This window comes from Hyperolius riggenbachi, chromosome 3 (assembly GCF_040937935.1).
Source record: "Hyperolius riggenbachi isolate aHypRig1 chromosome 3, aHypRig1.pri, whole genome shotgun sequence".
Classification (NCBI taxonomy): Eukaryota; Metazoa; Chordata; class Amphibia; order Anura; family Hyperoliidae; genus Hyperolius; species Hyperolius riggenbachi.
The window spans coordinates 482932207-482951381 of record NC_090648.1 but is presented as its reverse complement, the minus strand read 5'-3'; the positions used below and the strand labels follow the sequence as shown (position 1 = coordinate 482951381).

At 42.2% G+C, this 19175-nt stretch overlaps 1 protein-coding gene across 2 annotated transcripts in view; it reads right to left on the bottom strand.

Moving 5' to 3' along the window:
• Window positions 1-19175, bottom strand: part of LOC137564349 (ankyrin repeat and KH domain-containing protein 1-like) — a 156317-nt gene that overhangs the window by 76617 nt on the left and 60525 nt on the right. For both annotated transcript variants that reach the window (XM_068278123.1, XM_068278124.1), the window contains exons 13-15: window positions 18287-18427; window positions 16549-16630; window positions 11425-12132 (exon numbers count right to left, since the gene is read on the bottom strand). In XM_068278123.1, coding sequence (XP_068134224.1) covers window positions 11425-12132; window positions 16549-16630; window positions 18287-18427 — 931 coding nt within the window. The remainder of the gene's footprint in view (window positions 1-11424; window positions 12133-16548; window positions 16631-18286; window positions 18428-19175) is intronic.

Sequence of the window (19175 nt, the reverse complement as noted above, 5' to 3'; positions counted from 1 at the left end):
CTGGGACACGTGAAACGCGTTGCAAACTGTTTTCTTTTGTGAAGTACCTTGCTGGGTAGGTAAGCCCACCATTACCACCCACATTTTATTTGGTTTTAAATTGATGCTATTTTTATTCTATTGGCGCATCGGTACTCTATTACAAGGTATCCACCTGGTGGATAGGTGTGGAAATCCTTTTTCTTCTACGGAGAGCAACATATTAGCCTGACAGGTCTAATCTCCCCGTTTGCAATATCAGTGGTTGCCTACTCTCGGCAACCCAGACTTGTAAGTATAACTTCTCTTCTTCATCATTTATGGCCATTGTCATCAGTAATACACTATCGTGGGCTCTCTACTATTTCTTCTCTCTAACTTTAAAAGTCAGCTTACATTAACAGCATACCAACAGTTGCAGATTAATAGAAAAGATTTTAAGGCAAAGTTTCAGAAACAACCACAGATATTTGCAAAAGCTTGCCAGAGATAAGATGGTTATCAACAGGCTTAAATAAAGTTTAGTGTGTTAGGGTTGATATTGATTTTTGTAGTAACCGAATCATAACATTTTACACATGAATCCCAAACTTTATAAAAAGGTCCTATGGGCTTCCAGGTATTTTTGTCAAAGGATATATCCCAAAAAAAAAAAAAAAAAAAAAAAAAAGGATCCCCTTACGGGGGAGGGGGGGGGGGGGGGGGGGGGTTCTCCAGCCCATGGCAGCCGTCCTGTGCCCTCGCAGCAGCTCCGGTGGCTCCCGCTCTTCTCCGCTGGCGCAGCAGACTTCGCCAGGTCAGCTTCTTCTGCGCTCCGCTGCGCAGATCACATGCCCTCTCCGACGTCATCAGGACAGTACTGCGCAGGCGCTCTAGTTCTGTGCCTGCGCAGTACCGTTCTAATGACGTCGGAGAGGCCAGGGAGCCACCAGAACTGCGGCGAGGGCACAGGACGGCTGGCACATGCTGGAGGAGGCCCCAGGAAAGTGGACCTTTTAAAAAAAAAAAAAAAAAGCTTGGATCACTCTTTTAAAGCAAACGAAGCAAAAAAAAATAAATAAAAGTCTGTAGTCGATTCTCTTCCACTCATTTTTCTTATCTTTTTCCATTCACTTCTATCAGAAATCGAGCCGCAAAAGAATCGAAAGGGAGATCGGACATGTCGGAAATGATCAAACCATCTAATCACCTACAAAATGAACCGTGTATTCCCAGCATTATATAAAAAAACAACAACAACGACCCCTGTAGTAAAACCTTATCTCAAGCAGTCTCTCGGCTGCTTAAAGCGGATCCGAGATGAAAAACTATAACAAGTAACTTGTCTATATATCTTTATATCTTATCTAAAGTTTAGATAGTTTACACAGCAAATCTAGCTGCAAACAGCTTTAATAGAATATGATTATTTCTTCCTGTGATACAATGACAGCTGCCATGTTGTTTGTAAACATTACAGAGGCAGGCTTATCTGCATATTGAGCAACAAACCTAATCCCCCTCCTCCTCCCCTCTGTCTCTGAAATCTATGACAGCTCCCATGAGCCCTTGCTACTGTCTGAAAGTGCCTTGGCTCTCTGAAAACCTGTGGGTGTGGCTTGTTTAATTTATAGGGAATTAGAGTAAAAGTATTTGTCTTGAGGAATGCCTCATAAAAAATAGGAAAGGAACCCAATTATGCAATGTGTAAAAGTTCATCTCGGATCCACTTTAAGAGCTTCAGATAACAGGACTGTAATCTATTCAAGTTGGGTTGAATAGCTCAGAGAAGCTCTTTTACAGATATAACTGAAGTTTTTTTTATTCATCATGTACTGGAAAACAATAGGAGACTTTTCTTTGCTTCTAATGCTGTGAATACACGGGTTCATTCTTGCGCTCGATTCTGCGCCCGATCGTTTTGCCTGCACGATTCTCATCTTCCGCTCGTTTTTCTTATCTATTTTTTCAATTAACTGCAATGAGAAATCGAGCGGCAAAACGATCGAAAGGTGATCAGACATGTCGGAAATGATCTATCGAGGTAAAGACCGTAAGTGGAAGAGATTCCTTCAGCAGAACATGCTGCATTCAGATAAAGACAGTTTACACCCTTACCAGTATTGGTTTTAAAAAGCATAAAAAAACCAAACTGATTAGCAAGTGAAAAAGTTATCCGATTTATTCCCCAATACCCTACATCAAATTGGTATACACTTTACGTTTGGACTGTGCAAACTTTGTTCACTCTAGTAGCTGTGTAACAAAGGTCAGCAAACTAAGCTCATAGGACATTCATGTGGAAAAACCTTACAAATTCAGTACGAACATATGTACGAACTGTGTGTCCAACTTTTGTTTATAAATCACAAATCTTTTAACAGCCCAGTTTATAACTCTGCATTTTTCCTCACAATCTGGATTTCAAATAACCTGTGGTAATTTGCAAGGTTTATATGACATTTTATGGACAGGGACAGACTTAGGGCCCTTTTCCACTGGCTGCAATCCGCTTCAAAAAGCTGATCGCAGCTGTTTTGCTGATTGTTAGAGCACTGCGATTTACATGTAGATCCCAGTGCTCATTTTCCACCAATGCGTTACTTTTTCCTGCATGCAAATGTTGAGCTGCTCGCGATCGCACCTGGTTCCCGACAGGTAAACAACGCAATTGTGGCTAGTGGAAATGGCTGCTTCAGTGTACCCACCGCAGCGCCATCACGGGCGGAAGCACAAGTAGCAGTGGAAAAAGTTCTGATACACACAAACGAGGCATGTCATCTGGCAGAGATTGAGACTTGATCTCTTGGGCGACATTGCAGGCCCGGGGCTGTACAGAAGCATTGCTTGCCTGAAGGCTAGTAACATTTTTGTTGCTATGCAGGTGGTGGGGGGAGGAAAAAGGAGGGCCAACAGAGGCATGTGAGGAACAGCAGGAGGGGTGAGTGTGAACAAAGCTTTCAGCTGAGTTGACCCACTGGCTGATTGCAGGGAAAAATGTTAGGGGAGACTTTGGGGTCACTGTACACTTGATTAGCATCGGGCAAACTACAGCCCGCATGCGCTGTAAATCAGGCCATTGCTGAACAGCCAGATTCCTTTCCTCCCACCCTGCAGAGTTACGAGTGGGGGTGAAAGGCAATGGTTAACTCACCTAATCGCCACTTCCAGTGTCGGGTCTCCATAGCAACAGCAGCAGCGTGTAACATGTCAGGATGTGCCAGCGAATTGACGGTGTGTCACATGATGCTGCTGTTGCCATGGAGACCTGACACTGGAAGCAGAGATTAGGTGAGTTAAAGGAACGCTATCAATTAACATGTATTTTTAACCTGGGATTGAGAGAGTTCCTGAAGTGCTGGTAAATAATGATGTATACAATTCACTTAGCTCTTTTGCTTACTGTATCAAATTCTTTTCACTCTAAAAGTGCGTACGCACGTCGGATTTTTCCAAAAGACCGGTCGTTTGGACGTCAAATGTGTGTACAAACAGTCGTTCAGCTGATAAGACTGGTTTTGACAGATCCACTTGGTGGATCAGTCAAATTCAGTCTTAACTGAACGATTTGGAAATAAAGGTGCATTTTTTCCGTTTTGCATCTATCACTATTTACAAGTTTAAAATAAAAAAAAAAAAAAAAGAAATATTTCATCTTTACATTGATATTTAAAAAGTTTAGACCCTTAGGTAAATATTTACATTTTTTTTATTGTATTTTTTTTTATAATAAACATTTTATTTGGGTATTTTTGGGAGGGCGGGATGTAAACAATAGTTTTATAATGTAAATGTGTCTTGAGTTTTATTTTTTTACTTTTAGTTGTAGTTTTACTTTTTGGCCACAAGATGGCGGCCATGAGTTTGTTTACATGACATCACTCTAAGCATAACATACGCTTAGAGACGCATGGGGGAGGTAACAGCCAGAAAAAGCACAGCTTGCGAGAGAAGTTGTCGCTTTTTCAGCGGGGGAGAGGAATCAGTGATCGGGCACCATAGCCTAGAGGCCTGTGCGGGTCCACTTTTTCATACCCGCACCCGACCCGCTTTCTGGTGAATTTGATACCCGCAACCCGACCCGCACCCGCAGGCCCAATACCCGCTTTTTTACATTTTCTTCTAAATTGCACATTTAAAGTAACATTGAGCAGTAAAACAGATTTTTATACACAAACCAAAGCTAAAGAAGGTTTACATGCTTGCTTTCACTACCCGCGACCCGCACCCGCAGACCGCTACCCGCACCCGTCCCGCAGCTTAAATCAATTCGGGTACCCGAACCCGACCTGCATTTCGGGTTACCCGCGGGTACCCGACCCGCTGCAGGCCTCTACCATAGCCCGATTCACTGATTGCTTGGCTAGCGGGCCGGGAGCGCGCGTGCACGCGCGCGATCGGCTGCGGGAGCGCGCATGGTTCCTGGACATAGTTTCTACGTCCAGGAACTAAAATAGGTTAAACATTTGTAATTATCTGTGACCACAGCATTTCATATTTTTTTTTTTCTGTACTGTAGTCCGATATGCAAAAAAACAAACAAAAACAAACCACTGGCTATGCATTGAAGCAGACACCCCTTTTAAGAATGATTTGTTCCAATAGAGCCAAATCCTCTTTTGCTTCTGATAATTAACATGAAAAGTAGGAAAAGGTTTACACAGCTACTTAGACATTATTTGTACATTGTCATTTTAGAACATGTGGTTTAATAGTGTTCCTTTAATCATTCCTTTTCACCCCGCTCGCAACTCTGCAGGGAAAATATTTTAGGAATGCGGCCCGCAGCCTTTAGCCCTGGCCGCCTAAAGTTTGCCCAGCCCTGCGCTAGATCCTCAGCAGTGGTGGACATTATCAGCACCACTTTAGCCGTAATTCCTATTAAGGCCTAAGGCGGTGCCAGCTGCGCCGAAATCTCCGACACTGTTTTTACTTGCTTCGGGGCAGGCACAGTAATGAAAAGAAATCCTTAAAGAGTACTTCCAGTGTAAAATAGAGAGCCTGCAATCTAAGATTCTCTATTATTGTTGCAAGGATTGGCGGGTGGTAGGGTTAAAGTGGACCTGAACTCTTGAACAGGACAGAACAAAGACATAAGAGAAATGCGCCCTGTATGTATTAAACAAGTTTAGCCTGTATAATTCCCCCTCATGTCTTATCACTAGTTATTTGACCAGGTAAATCCCATTTGAAAGTACAGGCTGTAAACAATATGTCTGCTTCCATGAATCAGGAAGTAGAAACTTTGCAAATGTATTTGAGGTTTTGTATCAGCTGTAACAAAGATTTTTTGTTTTGTTTAAAGTTACTATGCTGTTGTGTATCTTTTACAGCAGAAAGGAGTTCTGAGTTCAGGTCCACTTTAATTACTCATCCGCTGGCCTTTTAATTCATTAGTTGCTATACAGGAGGATAAAGATATTTGAGAAACCACAGCAATATATTCATAGTTCAAAAAAAGAATATCCAGCTTTATTATATCAAAAATACAAAACTTTTCAATAAAAATTTGGTTGTCAAATTCAATGAATCTTCAGAATTTTGTATCAAAGAACCATTAGGTTTATCGTGAAGATCATATGGTTGACGATTTTAGGCAGGAAGTAGTATGACTCGCTAATTCAGACGACATTTGTTTACAATTTTTTTCAGCCAACGACCCTAGTCTATTTCTGGTTAATGTCTAACCCTTTATCAGGCCTTTACAACACGAGTCTCCCGCCAGTAAGCCAAAGTAAATATAATGCTAAACATTCAAAATGTATGAGGTATCCGCTCCAACCGAATGCAACTTGCAACCATCCTGCTGATCGGGAACTGTTCCACTAGATGTTGTAAAGGCCTGATGAGGGAGTAGACAATGACCAGAAATGGACTAGTGTCGTTGCCTGAAAAATTAGCAAACAAAGATCATCTAAATTAATGAGTCACTATTTTCTGTCGAAATCAGTCAACCATATTATCTTCATGATAAACCTAATTGCGCTTAGATACAAATATCTGAAGATTCATAGAACGTCTGACAGCCAAGTTGACAATGAAAAGTTTTAAATTCTTTATTTAATAAAGTCTGATACTCATTTTTGGACTCCAAATATATTGCCGTGATATCGCTATATATTGCTGTGATATCTCTAATATAACTTCATCCTCTTAACCTCTAGCCAACCGCTTCACGCCGATGGGCGTGGCAGCAGCACCAGGACCGCCTAACGCCGATCGGCGTAAAGTCCTGGGACTCTGTTTTACAGGAGATCATGTGCATCTCATGTTTGGTGGGTAGAGCAGAGCTCCGCCTTCAGTCTCCGAGCGGTGGTCGCAGTCTAATTACATGTACAGCGATGCGATCAGCAGCAGCGCTGTACTGAGGACAGCTGTGTGTGTGTGTGTGTGTGTGTGTGTGTGTGTGTGTGTGTGTGTGTGTAAAAAAAAAGGGGGAGAAAGGGGGGGGGGGGGAAATCACTCGTGTGCCGAGTTGTGCTGCCCAGCGAGGCCCTAAATCCGCAGTGGCCAATTTCATGAAAAATGTCCTGGTCATTAAGGGGGGGGGGGGGGGAGGGTTAACACCGCGGTCCTCAAGTGGTTAATAGAACAAGTTTTTGACTCAAGTGTAGTGGACTACTCGATTGATGAGATCTATTACTCTGTGTCATGAAGACTTCCTCCCAATTATTATAAACGCCGTAACTGGTAAGTGACAGAAACTCACTTACCAAGAAAGGTTAGATAAGCTGGGCTTATTTAGTCTGGAGAAAAGACGCCTTAGAGGAGATCTAATTAACATGTATAAATACATCAGAGGGCAATATAATAGCTTGGCGGATGAGCTTTTTGTCCCTAGGCTTTCACAAAGGACTAGAGGACATGATCTGCGCATGGAGGAAAAAACATTTAAGCCATTTATTTAGGAAAGGGTTCTTTACAGTAGGAGTGATTACAATGTAAAATGCAGGGCTGAGGAGTCTGTTCAAAAATCTTCCGACTCCAACTCAGACTCCGACTCCTCAGTTTATGAAACTCCGACTCCAAAGCCGACTCTGGGTGCCCAAAATGGCCCCGACTCCGGCTCCACAGCCCTGGTAAAATGTATGGCCACAGGAATTTGTTATGGCAAAACTATATTTGCATTTAGGGTGGGGCGCTTAGATGCTTTCCTTCCTTTGCAAGACATCCATGGCTATAATTACTAGGTAATTCCCGGTGGTGTTGATCCAGGGATTGTATCAGATGGTCATCTGTAGTCAGGATGGATTTTATTTCCCTTTTGGGGCTAATTGGGCCATGGCCTGTAAGGGTTTTTTGCCTTCCTCTGGATCAACAGGGATACGTGAGGGAGCAGGCTGGTGTACTTTATTTTCTGGTTGAACTCGATGAACCACATCTTTTTCAGCCCAAATAACTAACAAGTGAAAACTGAATGTGATGCAATAGCCTGAATTTGATGAAGCAATTCTGAACAATAGTGGAGGTGTAGTATTCTTGTATTTTCTATTGATAACGCTGTGAGTGCAACACAGTCAAAGGAACTTTTAAGTTCTGTTCCTCTAACCATGGCAGGCTGCTTTCTATACAGAGCAAAATGCTTTCTCAAAGAGCTAGAATTGACTTTCCATCTGTCCTGGTACTATAAAAGTTATCACTATTTTGTATTCATGTTACACCCTTTGTGAAAGCAAGTTATAAAGAAGCAGCTAATAAACTGTAGTTTCCAATAAAATGTAACAACAGCATGGCATAACCAACAATTTAAAAGAAAACAAACCTGTGTGTACTTTACTTATTTACAATTATGTGCACTGCCCTGCATTCTGATTAACCAGTGGATTGCGCTGACATTCATCTGAAGAATGGCCACCCCCCAACCAGGGGTGGGAGCAGATCCTGCAACAGGCCCAAACAGTATATCCCCATCTAGCAAAACTAATACAGCACTGCTCCAGCATACTGTGGCCTCTGCCTTATTGCCCCACACAGGTTTTCTACCCGCCTTTGTTCTAAAGCAGGGTTTCTCAACATTTTGTTATGTAACCCTTGATATAGCAAGGATCATCTCAATTACCCACTGACAAGACAGAACATTTACAGTATATCATGCTTTTCTCCTGGTGGACTCAAAGTGCCAGAGCTGCAGCCACTAGGGCACGCTCTATAGGCAGTAGCAGTGTTAGGGAGTCTTGCCCAAGGTCTCCTACTGAATAGGTGCTGGATTACTGAACAGGAAGAGCTGAGAGTCAAACCCAGGTTCTCCTGTGTCAGAGGCGGAGCCCTTAACATGTACACTATCCAGCCACTGACAGATATACTGTATTTTTTGTACTATAAGACGCACTTTTTCTACCCCAAAAGTGGGAAAAAGACGCCACTGCGTCTTATAGTCCAAATGCAGGGAGTTCCTGACTTGTGAACGCCTGCCAATACAAACCTCCAACCTGCTGCAATGTCGGTGACTCCCTGTACTGTCCCATGCAGAGGAGGACACGGGGACACAGGGAGGCACAAAGGGGAATAGAGTAGGACACATGGGGACACAAGAGGTACAAGGGGCATGAGGTACAATGGGGGCATAATCTACAAGATGCCCCTTCACCATGGATGCACCGGGTTTAGTATATTTTTTTCCCCTGGTTTTTGTCCTCTAAACATATAGTCCAAAAATACGGTAACTTATTGGGTATAGATAGCAACCACCCACCTGCTGCAGTGTCTGTCAAATAAAGAGTCTTTGAACTCTAAAATATGTAGATATTTTAGTATCACAATATAGGGTAATCTAATTACATCTATGTATTATTAGATTCCTAGGTTTTATTAACTGTTAAAGAAATTAATTTAAATTAAATTCACTTTAACTTGTATTCAGGTTAAGCACTATAAGCCCTGCTAAACCGCTGCATCCCCACAGTTAAACGAGGGGTTTATACTCCCCAAATCCCCTCTGCAAAGTCCGGGGAGCGCTTCCTGCTTGAGGTAGAGCTTAGGGCTGTAGCTCTGCCTCTATACACGTCAATCCCCGCCCCTCTCAATCTGCCTTCACAGAGATGGGTGGGGGAGAGGCGGAGATCCACGGGCAGATTGGCGCACATGGAGGCAGAGCTGCAGCTTATAGCTCTGCCTATATGAGCAGCAAAATCCACAACCAACAAAGTCATGAATTTTGCAGAGGTGATATGGGGGTATAAACTCCTCGTTTTGCCACGGGGATGTAGCGGCTTAGCAGGGCTTATAGTGCTTAAAGAGGAACTTCAGCCTAAACAAACATACTGTCATTAAGTTACGTTAGTTATGTTAATTAAAATAGGAAATATAATCTCTTACCCACCCCGTTTTAAAAGAACAGACAAATGTTTGATTTCATGGCGGCAGCCATCTTTTTGGTTCAAAGGAGCTGACGGGGAGCATGAGACAGTTCCAACTGTCCTGTGTGCTGATCACCCCTCCCAGTTACTAGGCAACGTGAACAACATAGGAAATCCCATCATGCTTTGTACAGGATCAGGGGAAAAAAGCCTGGGCAGTTTTCTTTGATGGGTGGAGCTGAGCTAAAAATGCAGCTAAAAATGATGCTTTGGTAAGAAAAACAAAGTTCTGATGCTGTGAAACTGTTAAAGAAACACCAAGCCTTTTCAGTTCTGCTGAGGAGATTTTTTAGTCTGGAGGTCCACTTTAACATGAATACAAGTTAAATAGTGAATTTAGACTCGCTTCAGAGTCTCTTTAATGCAATGTAAATATTTTTCTATTCCCCCCCCATTTACAACAAGACCTTTAATGTAGGGTATGCCATAGAAATGAAGGCAATTATGTTAATGTTACCATCAGGACAACTATGAAATTAAATTTAAATGTCAGATAATGGTCATGTTTACTTCACAGGAGCTCGGTTATACCGTGAAAGCACTGAATGTATAAAAAAAAAAAAAAAAAAAAAAAAAAAAAAGGTTATGCTAATAATAAAAAAAATATATTTTTCTAATAAAATTTTGTACTTTTTATCTAATTTATCCTTTTTGAATATGGCACAATCTTTCACATGTTCTTTATTACCATTATATTGCTTTTCTGGTTGTCCAGAGACAAAAATGTGTCATTGGATCACAACTATGTAGACAGAAACCCCTTTTCAGTTGTAAGCGAAAGTCTATCCAGTTCAGTGTCTTACGCGCTTCTCCAGGCGGCTCCAGCTGTGCCTCAACTCTGCTCAAATGCCACATAAGCGGCATTTTGTCAATCTGACCCTTTTTGGAATTAAAAGGAACCTTAAAGTGACACTGAAGCAAAAAAAAAAAAAATCTCTGGTTATCATGCTGTTAGATCAAATATAATCAATCTAATCCAGTGTTTGTCAAACCTGTCCTTTTAGGACCATTGTAGCCCCTTACACACTCCAATGAGTTCTGGGTCATCATGAGCTTGCTGGTTAGTCTGTACCTCTGGGTGTTTCAAGCCCTACTCCATAGAGCCAAATTAATCCATGCCATGCACTGATGAGGATCAACCAATCCGAAACAGTCTGTATGCATGGTGGATTATTATGGCTCTGTACAAATTAAACTGACACGTCATTGCATTCCAGCGGATCTGGAGGTGTGTTAAAGTGAACCTCTGGACTAAAAAGGCTTGGTGTTTCTTAAACAGTTTCACAGCATCAGAAGTTTGCTTTTCTTACCAAAGCATCATTTTTAGCTGCATTTTTAGCTAAGCTCCACCCATCAAATAAATTTTTTCCCCTGATGCTGTGCAAAGCATGATGGGATTTCCTATGTTATTTACGTTGCCTAGCAACTGGGAGGGGTGATCATCACATAGGACAGTTGGAACGGTGTCTCATGCTCCCTGTTACCTCCTTTCAACCAAAAAGATGGCTGCCCTCATGAAATCAAACATTTGCCTGTTCTTTTAAAACAGGGTAGGTAAGAGATTATATTACCGATCTATTTTAATTAACATAACTAATGGAACTTAATGACAGTATGTTTGTTTAGGCTCGAGTTCCTCTAAGCTTCTAAGGGCAACAATGGTTAATTTGCATATATTCAGCAGTGATGCACTGGGAGACATCTCGAGCTCACTCCAACCTGAATTATCGCAAATTCTTTCTGTTTTCAGTAAACTTTTGTTTTCAAACCTGTTCTCATGACTTCCCAACGGTGCATGTTTTGCAGGCAAAGTCACCTATGCAGAGGTGGGGTAATTAGCCTCTCAGCTACATGGAATCCACCTAGCTTAGACACTAATAACCCCACCTGTGCAGAGGTAAGGCTGCCTGCAAAACATGCACCGCTGGGGAGTCACGAGGGCACGTTTGAGAATCACTGATCTAATCAATTAGAGCAGGGAGTAAGTTTGAGTATAAATCCATTTTAATCCCGAGTGGAAAATTTTGATTTGACAAGGTGCAATAAGGAAATCTGAAGTGAGAAAACGCACAGCACGAACTAATAGCACAACATTTCAGTATCAACCTACCTGTCATAAGGTCGTCTATAGTTTGGGCAGGGGAGGCGACCATCAGACCATCTGTCACTTGAGATGAGTGAATTTCATTAAATATTGGTGTCTGATTAAGATCCGGATAGCTACTATTTATTTTTGGTTCGGGAGAATCCATTGTAGATGGTTCCAAGGCATTAGGGGGTTTAGACGCGGAAGGTGGCAGTGAATGTATGGGTATAAATCCATTGTGTTCGGTCGTCAGATGAGATAACTGCGTGTGCTCAGCGTCTTGACATAATCGTAACACTGAGCAGTTTTCCTCAGCTGGCGTTTCCGTGTCATCTCCTACGGGGGAAGCACATGTTACCGTGCAGCCCTGCGCCGCGACAGAGTCTTTGCCCGCAGCGGGCTCTAAACCTTCTTTGGCAATTTGTTGCTGTGTTTTCATTTGTAATTGTCTTTCAACTTTCTGGAGTTCTTTTAAGATTTTCTTCTTTTTTTGCACTTGTTCCTCCCTGTTCTTTTTCAGTTCTTCGATTTTATCTTTATTTAACGGTTCCCCTTGAATCAGTTCTAATGATTTTAGCTGTGCTTTCTCGATGGCGCTGATTCGCTGGCCGAGTTCATTTAGCTTTCCTTCGGTTTCCTCCACGATGCATTCCAGGGGGTGATAGGGGTGGAAGGGAGATTTCTGACCGTGCTCGGGCAAAGTCAGGTTGGGAGGCATTTGTTTTAGTGCACCTGGGAAGAAAAAAATATTTAATGAGAGATGGATATCAATACACATTTCCACACACCAGAGTCGGGGCAAGGTCTTCCAGCACCCAAAGCTGAGACACCAAAGTGCGCCCCTCCATTCCTCCCACCCCAGCTGTCACACACTAATTGCTATTAGACTAAGAGGTGCCCCAGGACCCCCAACACGTTATCTGGCTTGCAGTCACTGCCATGTATCCCCTTTCCTTATTTCTCTTTGCTTCAAACACAATAAGGGAATGATAGCTGAGTTAGTTGTGCGCCCCCTCCTACACTGCACCCTGAGGCTGGAGCCTCTCTCGCCTCTGCCTGGCCCTGTCACATGCATTTCCTACTCCATGAAAAAGGTGAGAAGGTAAGTGCACCACTCTGCCTGTGTGGTACTCTGATACTAGAAACCTACAATAAACCTCACAGTTGTAATAAGAGCAACTAGTTTGCTGACCTGTAGATGTTCTAGGCCTCTTATAAACACAAATGAGGCCTGGAATCCAGCATAAAGCACAAAGGGCTATCGCTATCACTAGCGATTTGTGATAGCGTTTTGTAAGCGATTTCCCTGCTCCTACACAATTCATTAGAATTGAAACGCTCCCAAAATGCTGCAAGTCCTGCGATTGTGATTTCCTTAATCGCAGTCGCTCTAGTGGAATCTGTCCCATCCATTTACATTGGCAGAGCATTTAGGGAAATCGCTAGCGATTGCAACGCTCCCTAAATGCTCAAAGAACGCTCTAGTGGGTTCCAGGCCTTAAAGGGGCATTATGGCAAAACATTTTTAAATTTAAAATAAGTGCAAACATATACAAATAAGTAAGTTTTATCCAGAGTAAAATGAGCCATAAATTACTTTTCTCCTATGTTGCTGTCACTTACAGTAGGTAGTAGAAATCTGACAGAAGTGACTGGTTTTGGACTAGTCCATCTCTTCATGGGAGAGTCTCAGGGATTTATTTTCAAAAGCACTTAGTGAATGGCAGTTGGTCTGTCCAACTGCCAAAAAAAACTGTAGCGGGGAGCAGGGAAGCTGGCCATAATCATAGTTTAAATCCTTTTTAGGGAATAGCTTTATAAAGAATAAAAAACCGGTCGTTTGTCAGATTTCTACTACCTACTGTGACAGCAACATAGGAGAAAAAGTAATTTATAGCTCATTTTACTCCGGAAAAAAAAACGTACTTATTTGTCAATGTTTGCACATATTTTAAATTTTACAATTTTTCGCCATAGTGCCCCTTTAAGAGAATGAGTTTTTAGTGCGCAACAGTCAAAAAGGTCAGAATAATAGTCTGCACAGTTCCCCAAAAGGGTAATTAGACTTATTTATGAATTATCCTTTGAGTTTTATATCCTACTCAGTGTCTCTCTCTACACAAGTACTAACAGGCCCCTCTTACGCTTTTTTTTGCGTTGTGTTACCCTTTCTGCATGCAGGGTAACAACAGCAAGAGGATTGGGAGTGGGAGGTTTGGAGAGGATATAGATGGGAAAGCCGCAAATCCCAGAGACGTACTTCCTGTCCAGCAGGGAATACATCAATGGGCGGCGACTGATGTGCAGAGGATGGTGCTATGCATATGACCCAATCGGCGCACTCTGGGCGAGGGGAGCGGAGCATCGCCACGCTCTGACCAAGTATAAAACCGACCAAGTTAAAAGAAAAATTCTCCTGGATTGCAAAATTTACATTTTCACTGCTAAAAGGTTCATCTTATAATTCTTCAAAACCTTTGCTGTGAAACGTATTCTTAAGGTGCACATTAATGGTACAATTTGTAGTGAATGATCATATTTTTTCTTTTTTTTTAAATGAACCTCTCCATTAGGGATAAGTTTCATAATGTGTCGCTGTAGGGGCAGGGGTTAGCAGCATTACCTATAGGGGGGGCCGCTTCTGTGGCCTCTTGCCTGTAGGCTATCAGAGGGGCATAAGGTCACCTGCACTAAAGTTCTAGCAGAGTTAAAATTCCAGAAATTTTATATAAACAATGCGTGTTTAGGGCATTTTCAGACTTGGCGAGGTCTGGTTAAGGCACACAGAAGGACTACAATCATGCCCGCAGTAAAGGAACATTAGCAATAAGCTAAATATAATAAAACTAGAATGTACAACCAGATCACCAGAGTCAGGGACATGAAGCCTAGTGTTATTGTGTTGGTTCCAAAAGCAAAGAGCAAATATTTGACTAGAAACCAGGGCGCTGCTAGAACTCTGGAGAATATTGGGAAAATGAACTGCATGCTTTTATGTGTCAGATGGGAAAGGAAACAGATATTCCATGTGAATTTGATTAAGCTATGGCAAGAAAGACCATTTCAACACCATTTAAAAGAGGGACTTTTAACCCAGGATTGAACTTTATCCCAATCAGTAGCTGATACCCCCTTTCCCACAAGAAAACTATCTTTTCTAGAGATCATCAGGTGGGGCTCTGTGACAACGTGATATGACCATGGTGCTGACAGTTTGCTGTCTGTGGACCTCATTGCATTGTGGGAAATGTCTTTTCCTAACTGCCAAGCATCTCCCTCTGTGCACAGAACTCTCAGTAATGAACATTCCTATTCCGTACAGATCACCTGGCAGGACTAATGATCACCAGTGATACATTTCAGATTGTAAATCAGGGAGAAGATACATTTTACAATTGCCAAACACTGACTAAATCTATAAATGATATTGTAAAAAATATAAAACATTGGATTCATGGTTTTCACTACAGTTCCTCTTTTAAAGTCGACCCAAATTAAAAATACAAGATTTCAGAAAAAAAAAATCTAATTTCTAAATGATAATGATAAATAGCAGCCTATTTTCAGCTGAATGACAAATATAAAATATTTTACATTTATTGGAGGAACCCCTCCCTTCCTTTCATATTGCCGGGACAGAATCCGGCAAACTGGTGGAGTAGAAGGCATGGAGGAATTGCTAATGGCTGCCACCTGTATAACACTAGTTATGAAAGGAGAAGGGTGAAAAGCATGCACTGAAATGCTCATAGGCTTGAAGGAGCGCAACTAAATATTTTGAATTAAAAAAAGGTTTGGTTTGGGTCCGCTTTAAGTGAACCTGTATCTAAATACAATTAAGTAACGCAAAACTGTGAAAACATTATACATGTTGATGTGTTATAACTGATTCACATCAGATATCAATGTAATTTTTCTTTAGATTGACTTTTTTTAATTATGAATGGTCTATGGAGCAAAAGAAACGTAACCCCGAGTCCTGAAATTGTGCCCTCGCTTCTCGCCCTTATCCAATTACATTTTTCTCCTGAATTTTGATAGCGATATTGGACTGTTTCCTCTTTTGAGGGAGAGTAAATTGCATAAAATGTTGTAATGCACTTTGTAAGGAGCAATGTGCAAGTGATGCTGTGATTTAACAATATAAAAGTAGATGCCAGTGGGTGAATTGTTGCCGGCTACCTGGCAGTCTTAGGCCTGGTTCACACTACCAGGGCTTTTTAAAGTGAACCAGAGGTGTAAATAAACTGATGTGATAAACCAGGGCTGTGGAGTCGGTCCAAAAAAATCATCCATCTCAGTTTATGAAACCACAGACTGACTCCAGGTACCCAAAACTGCTCCGACTCCACAGCCCTGGCTGTCACCCCCGTTAGCAGTATTCAACTGATAGTCTAATACCATTAACCTCTTTCCCTGAAATTAAGACATCTCCTGAAAGTAAGCCCTATCAGGAGTTTTGGGCATGCTAGAAATAAGCCCTACCCCCAAAGTAAGCCCTAGTGGCAGTAAGGGTAAAAAGCATGGCAACTTGCGTTTCTACTGGAGCCAAAGCAGGCAGGACCATGGCTCCATCATTGGGCCAATCACTGCACTAGCTGCTTATCAGTGAGTGCAGTTATTGGCCCAATAACAGAGCCATTGCCTCGCCTGCAAGACCATTGGCTAATGTAGAAACACAAGTTGCTGCACTTCTTCCATATAGGCTGAAGATCAGGGACACGGCGGCATAGAGCTGGTGGAAAGAAGAGGATACAGGGGATCATAGGACATGGTGGACAGTGCAACATGGAACTGGGGGTAAGAGGAGGATGCAGGAAGACAGTGGGACAGAGGGGGACATAGGTACAGAGGGGGCACCAGGAAGACACTAAAGTTACAAGTCGGACACTGGGGCACAAAAGAGGAGGATCCAGCAGAGGAAGATGCAGCACAGTGGGGCAGGCAGGAGGACACACAGCACAGGAACTTGTGTGTTCATAGAAGTATAAGATATCCCCTAAAAATAAGCCCTAGGACATCTTTTGGTGCAAAAATTAATATCACATTTATTTTCAGGGAAACACAGTAAATACAAACTTTTCAGAAAAATCCAGCACAAAAACTTAATTCTCCAACTTCTCAAGTAGAAAAAAAAATGCTTCTTACCTGGATTCACTTGTTCTGTGGGTTTCTCCTGATCTTGCGGTGACAAAACCATTGCCAAAGCATGCATTGGGACACGTGAAACCTACATTGGAAACAAAAAGGCTTTCACATTTCTATAATTTATGTAATGCGAGTGTCTCTTTCTGTTCTTGTCATTTATAAAGCCCCTGGTGAGTTCTGACTGGTAAATGAAACATGTTGGTCAAAGCCGAAATGGACGGAGACCAAAGTGGTGTGATGAGAGTGCTCTGCTTTTATACATTTTAATTTTATTTAAAACGAGTTTAACAATTTAAAAAAAAATGGGTTCACGCTATTGGAAGTCCTTCCAGTCATTAAAGGATACGTCCAAGCTACAAAACAAAAACCACTTACCTGGGGCTTCCTCCATGCTGGTCAAGTGGTCTCGCCGCTTCATTAGGACGGTACTGTGCCTGCGCAGTACAATCCTGATGACGTCTACAAGACCTTGTGACCCGCGTGGTGGAGTGCAGAAGCAGCTGCCCCGGAACCTGACCGGGAGAAGTCGGCTTCGCCAGCAGAAGAGACCGGGAGCCACCGGAGCTGCGGCGAGGGCACAGCACGGCTGCCAGGGGCTGGAGGAAGCCCCAGGTAAGTGGATAATTTTTTATTTTTTTTTAGTAGCCTGGACATATCCTTTAAGGCAAGAGGGAACGGCTTTGTGCTGGGAGCCGTGGAGACCGCAACGGCAGGGTTACATATGCAAGCAGTGCTGTTCTGTAGTTAAGATGGCCAGGAGTTATGGTGAGAGGCATGTGGTTGCAGTGATCACTATGGGGGGGGGCATCTATATTGCTGCTGTGAGTGGGCAGCCACTAGAAAGGGTGAGAGACTTGTCTCATACCTCCCAACTTTCTGAGATGAGAAAGAGGGACACTGCCAAACCCCTAGTCACGCATACCATAAAGATTTCATAAGAAAAGTAGGTTTTATAATTCAAACCACACTGCTCCTTTCTGTCCTGGTTCATTTTCTTTCATATTAATATTTTAAAATTAGGGATATCAATTTAAAGGATGGGAATAAAAGTCAATGAAAAAAACTTTTTAGTAGAGAAATATACATATTTACAAAGAAAGAGGAACAAATGAGGAGGAAAGAGGGACATTTGGGAGCTATGCTTGTGTCACTGGTGGTGGGGAGTCTGAGTTTATGAGGAATGAGTATGTTTGGATGATGTGGTGTACCGGTAAAGTCATTATGACAGGCTGCACTGTGAGGGTCATGCATTTCTTTTGATATCACAAGAACAGTGATGATGTAACTTAGTATGGGAAGGAGCGATGGCTTATGTGGTGGCCTATGAGCTTTATAGCAACATAAACTCATGCATGCACATCCCCTTTCAAAGAGCAACTTATGTATTTGAGTATTCTTGCCTACCTGAGGTAAAATGGCTTATCCTCACCTGCTTTTTAAGTGGATGCCTGCCAGGCGACCCACGTTTGCGAGTACCCCTCTTTTATATAGCCATACATTTCTATACAGTACATAAAAACAATATACAGGGCCTTAACTGCCCCATGTAAGATGCTCATCAAAAATAATGTTTTTTGTTTTACACGCCAGAAAGGATGGAGACAACATAGGAGCCGCTCAACATCTTTTAATGTCTACTGTAAAGCTTTCATGATGAAAAGTAAAGTATTGCATCGCGCCAAATGAAGGAAAACAAAAGTCCCTAAAAAAAAAAAAAAAAAAAAAAAAAAAAACTTACTGAAACTTGATCCTGAGAGGGAGGAGAAATAAGACCGACATCTGCAGATTGTGCCAAAAGGTTTTTCGGATAATCCAGTAGATAGGAAACCACATTGGTATGACCACCTTTTGCAGCTTCTATTAGCATTGTAGAGCCATCCTACACATGAAAAAATAAAGATACAATAAACCAATACAATGCAAATCCCAAAAAAAGTAGGTCTATAAGTGTTGAAGGTGTGCCTCGCAGTAGCCTTGCGGAACTGTGAGCTCTTCCTTAACCGGTAATACGAGGTCATACACAGCTTCCCTTAACCTACTGCCCTACCCCTTAAAGGGACTCCGAGCAGTGCAGAAACTATGGAAAGATGCATATCATTTTAAAGCTCTCTTTCTCCTTTTTCCAATGATATATAAACCACCACCCTACGTCTTTTAGTTTTCGCTATTTTCGCGATTGAAATTGCCGCGGCTGCGATTTCAATCGCGAAAATAGAGAAAACTAAAAGGCGTAGGGCAACGATGTAGGTGTCGTCAGAAAGAGGAGAAAGAGCGCTTTAAAATGATATCCATCAAGCCACAGTTATATTGTATTACACAGGACGACACTTTCCCCAGTGTCAGCAGCTCCATTCTGCAGAATGCAGCTGCTGACTGACAAAAAGTCGCCCTGTGTAATACAATATAACTGTGGCTTGATGGATATCATTTTAAAGCTCTCTTTCTCCTCTTTCTGACGACACCTAAATCGTCGCCCTACGCCTTTTAGTTTTCTCTATTTTCGCGATCGAAATCGCAGCCGCGGCAATTTCAATCGCGAAAATAGCGAAAACTAAAAGGCGTAGGGCGGTGGTTTATATATCATTGGAAAGAGGAGAAAGAGAGCTTTAAAATGATGTGCATCTTTC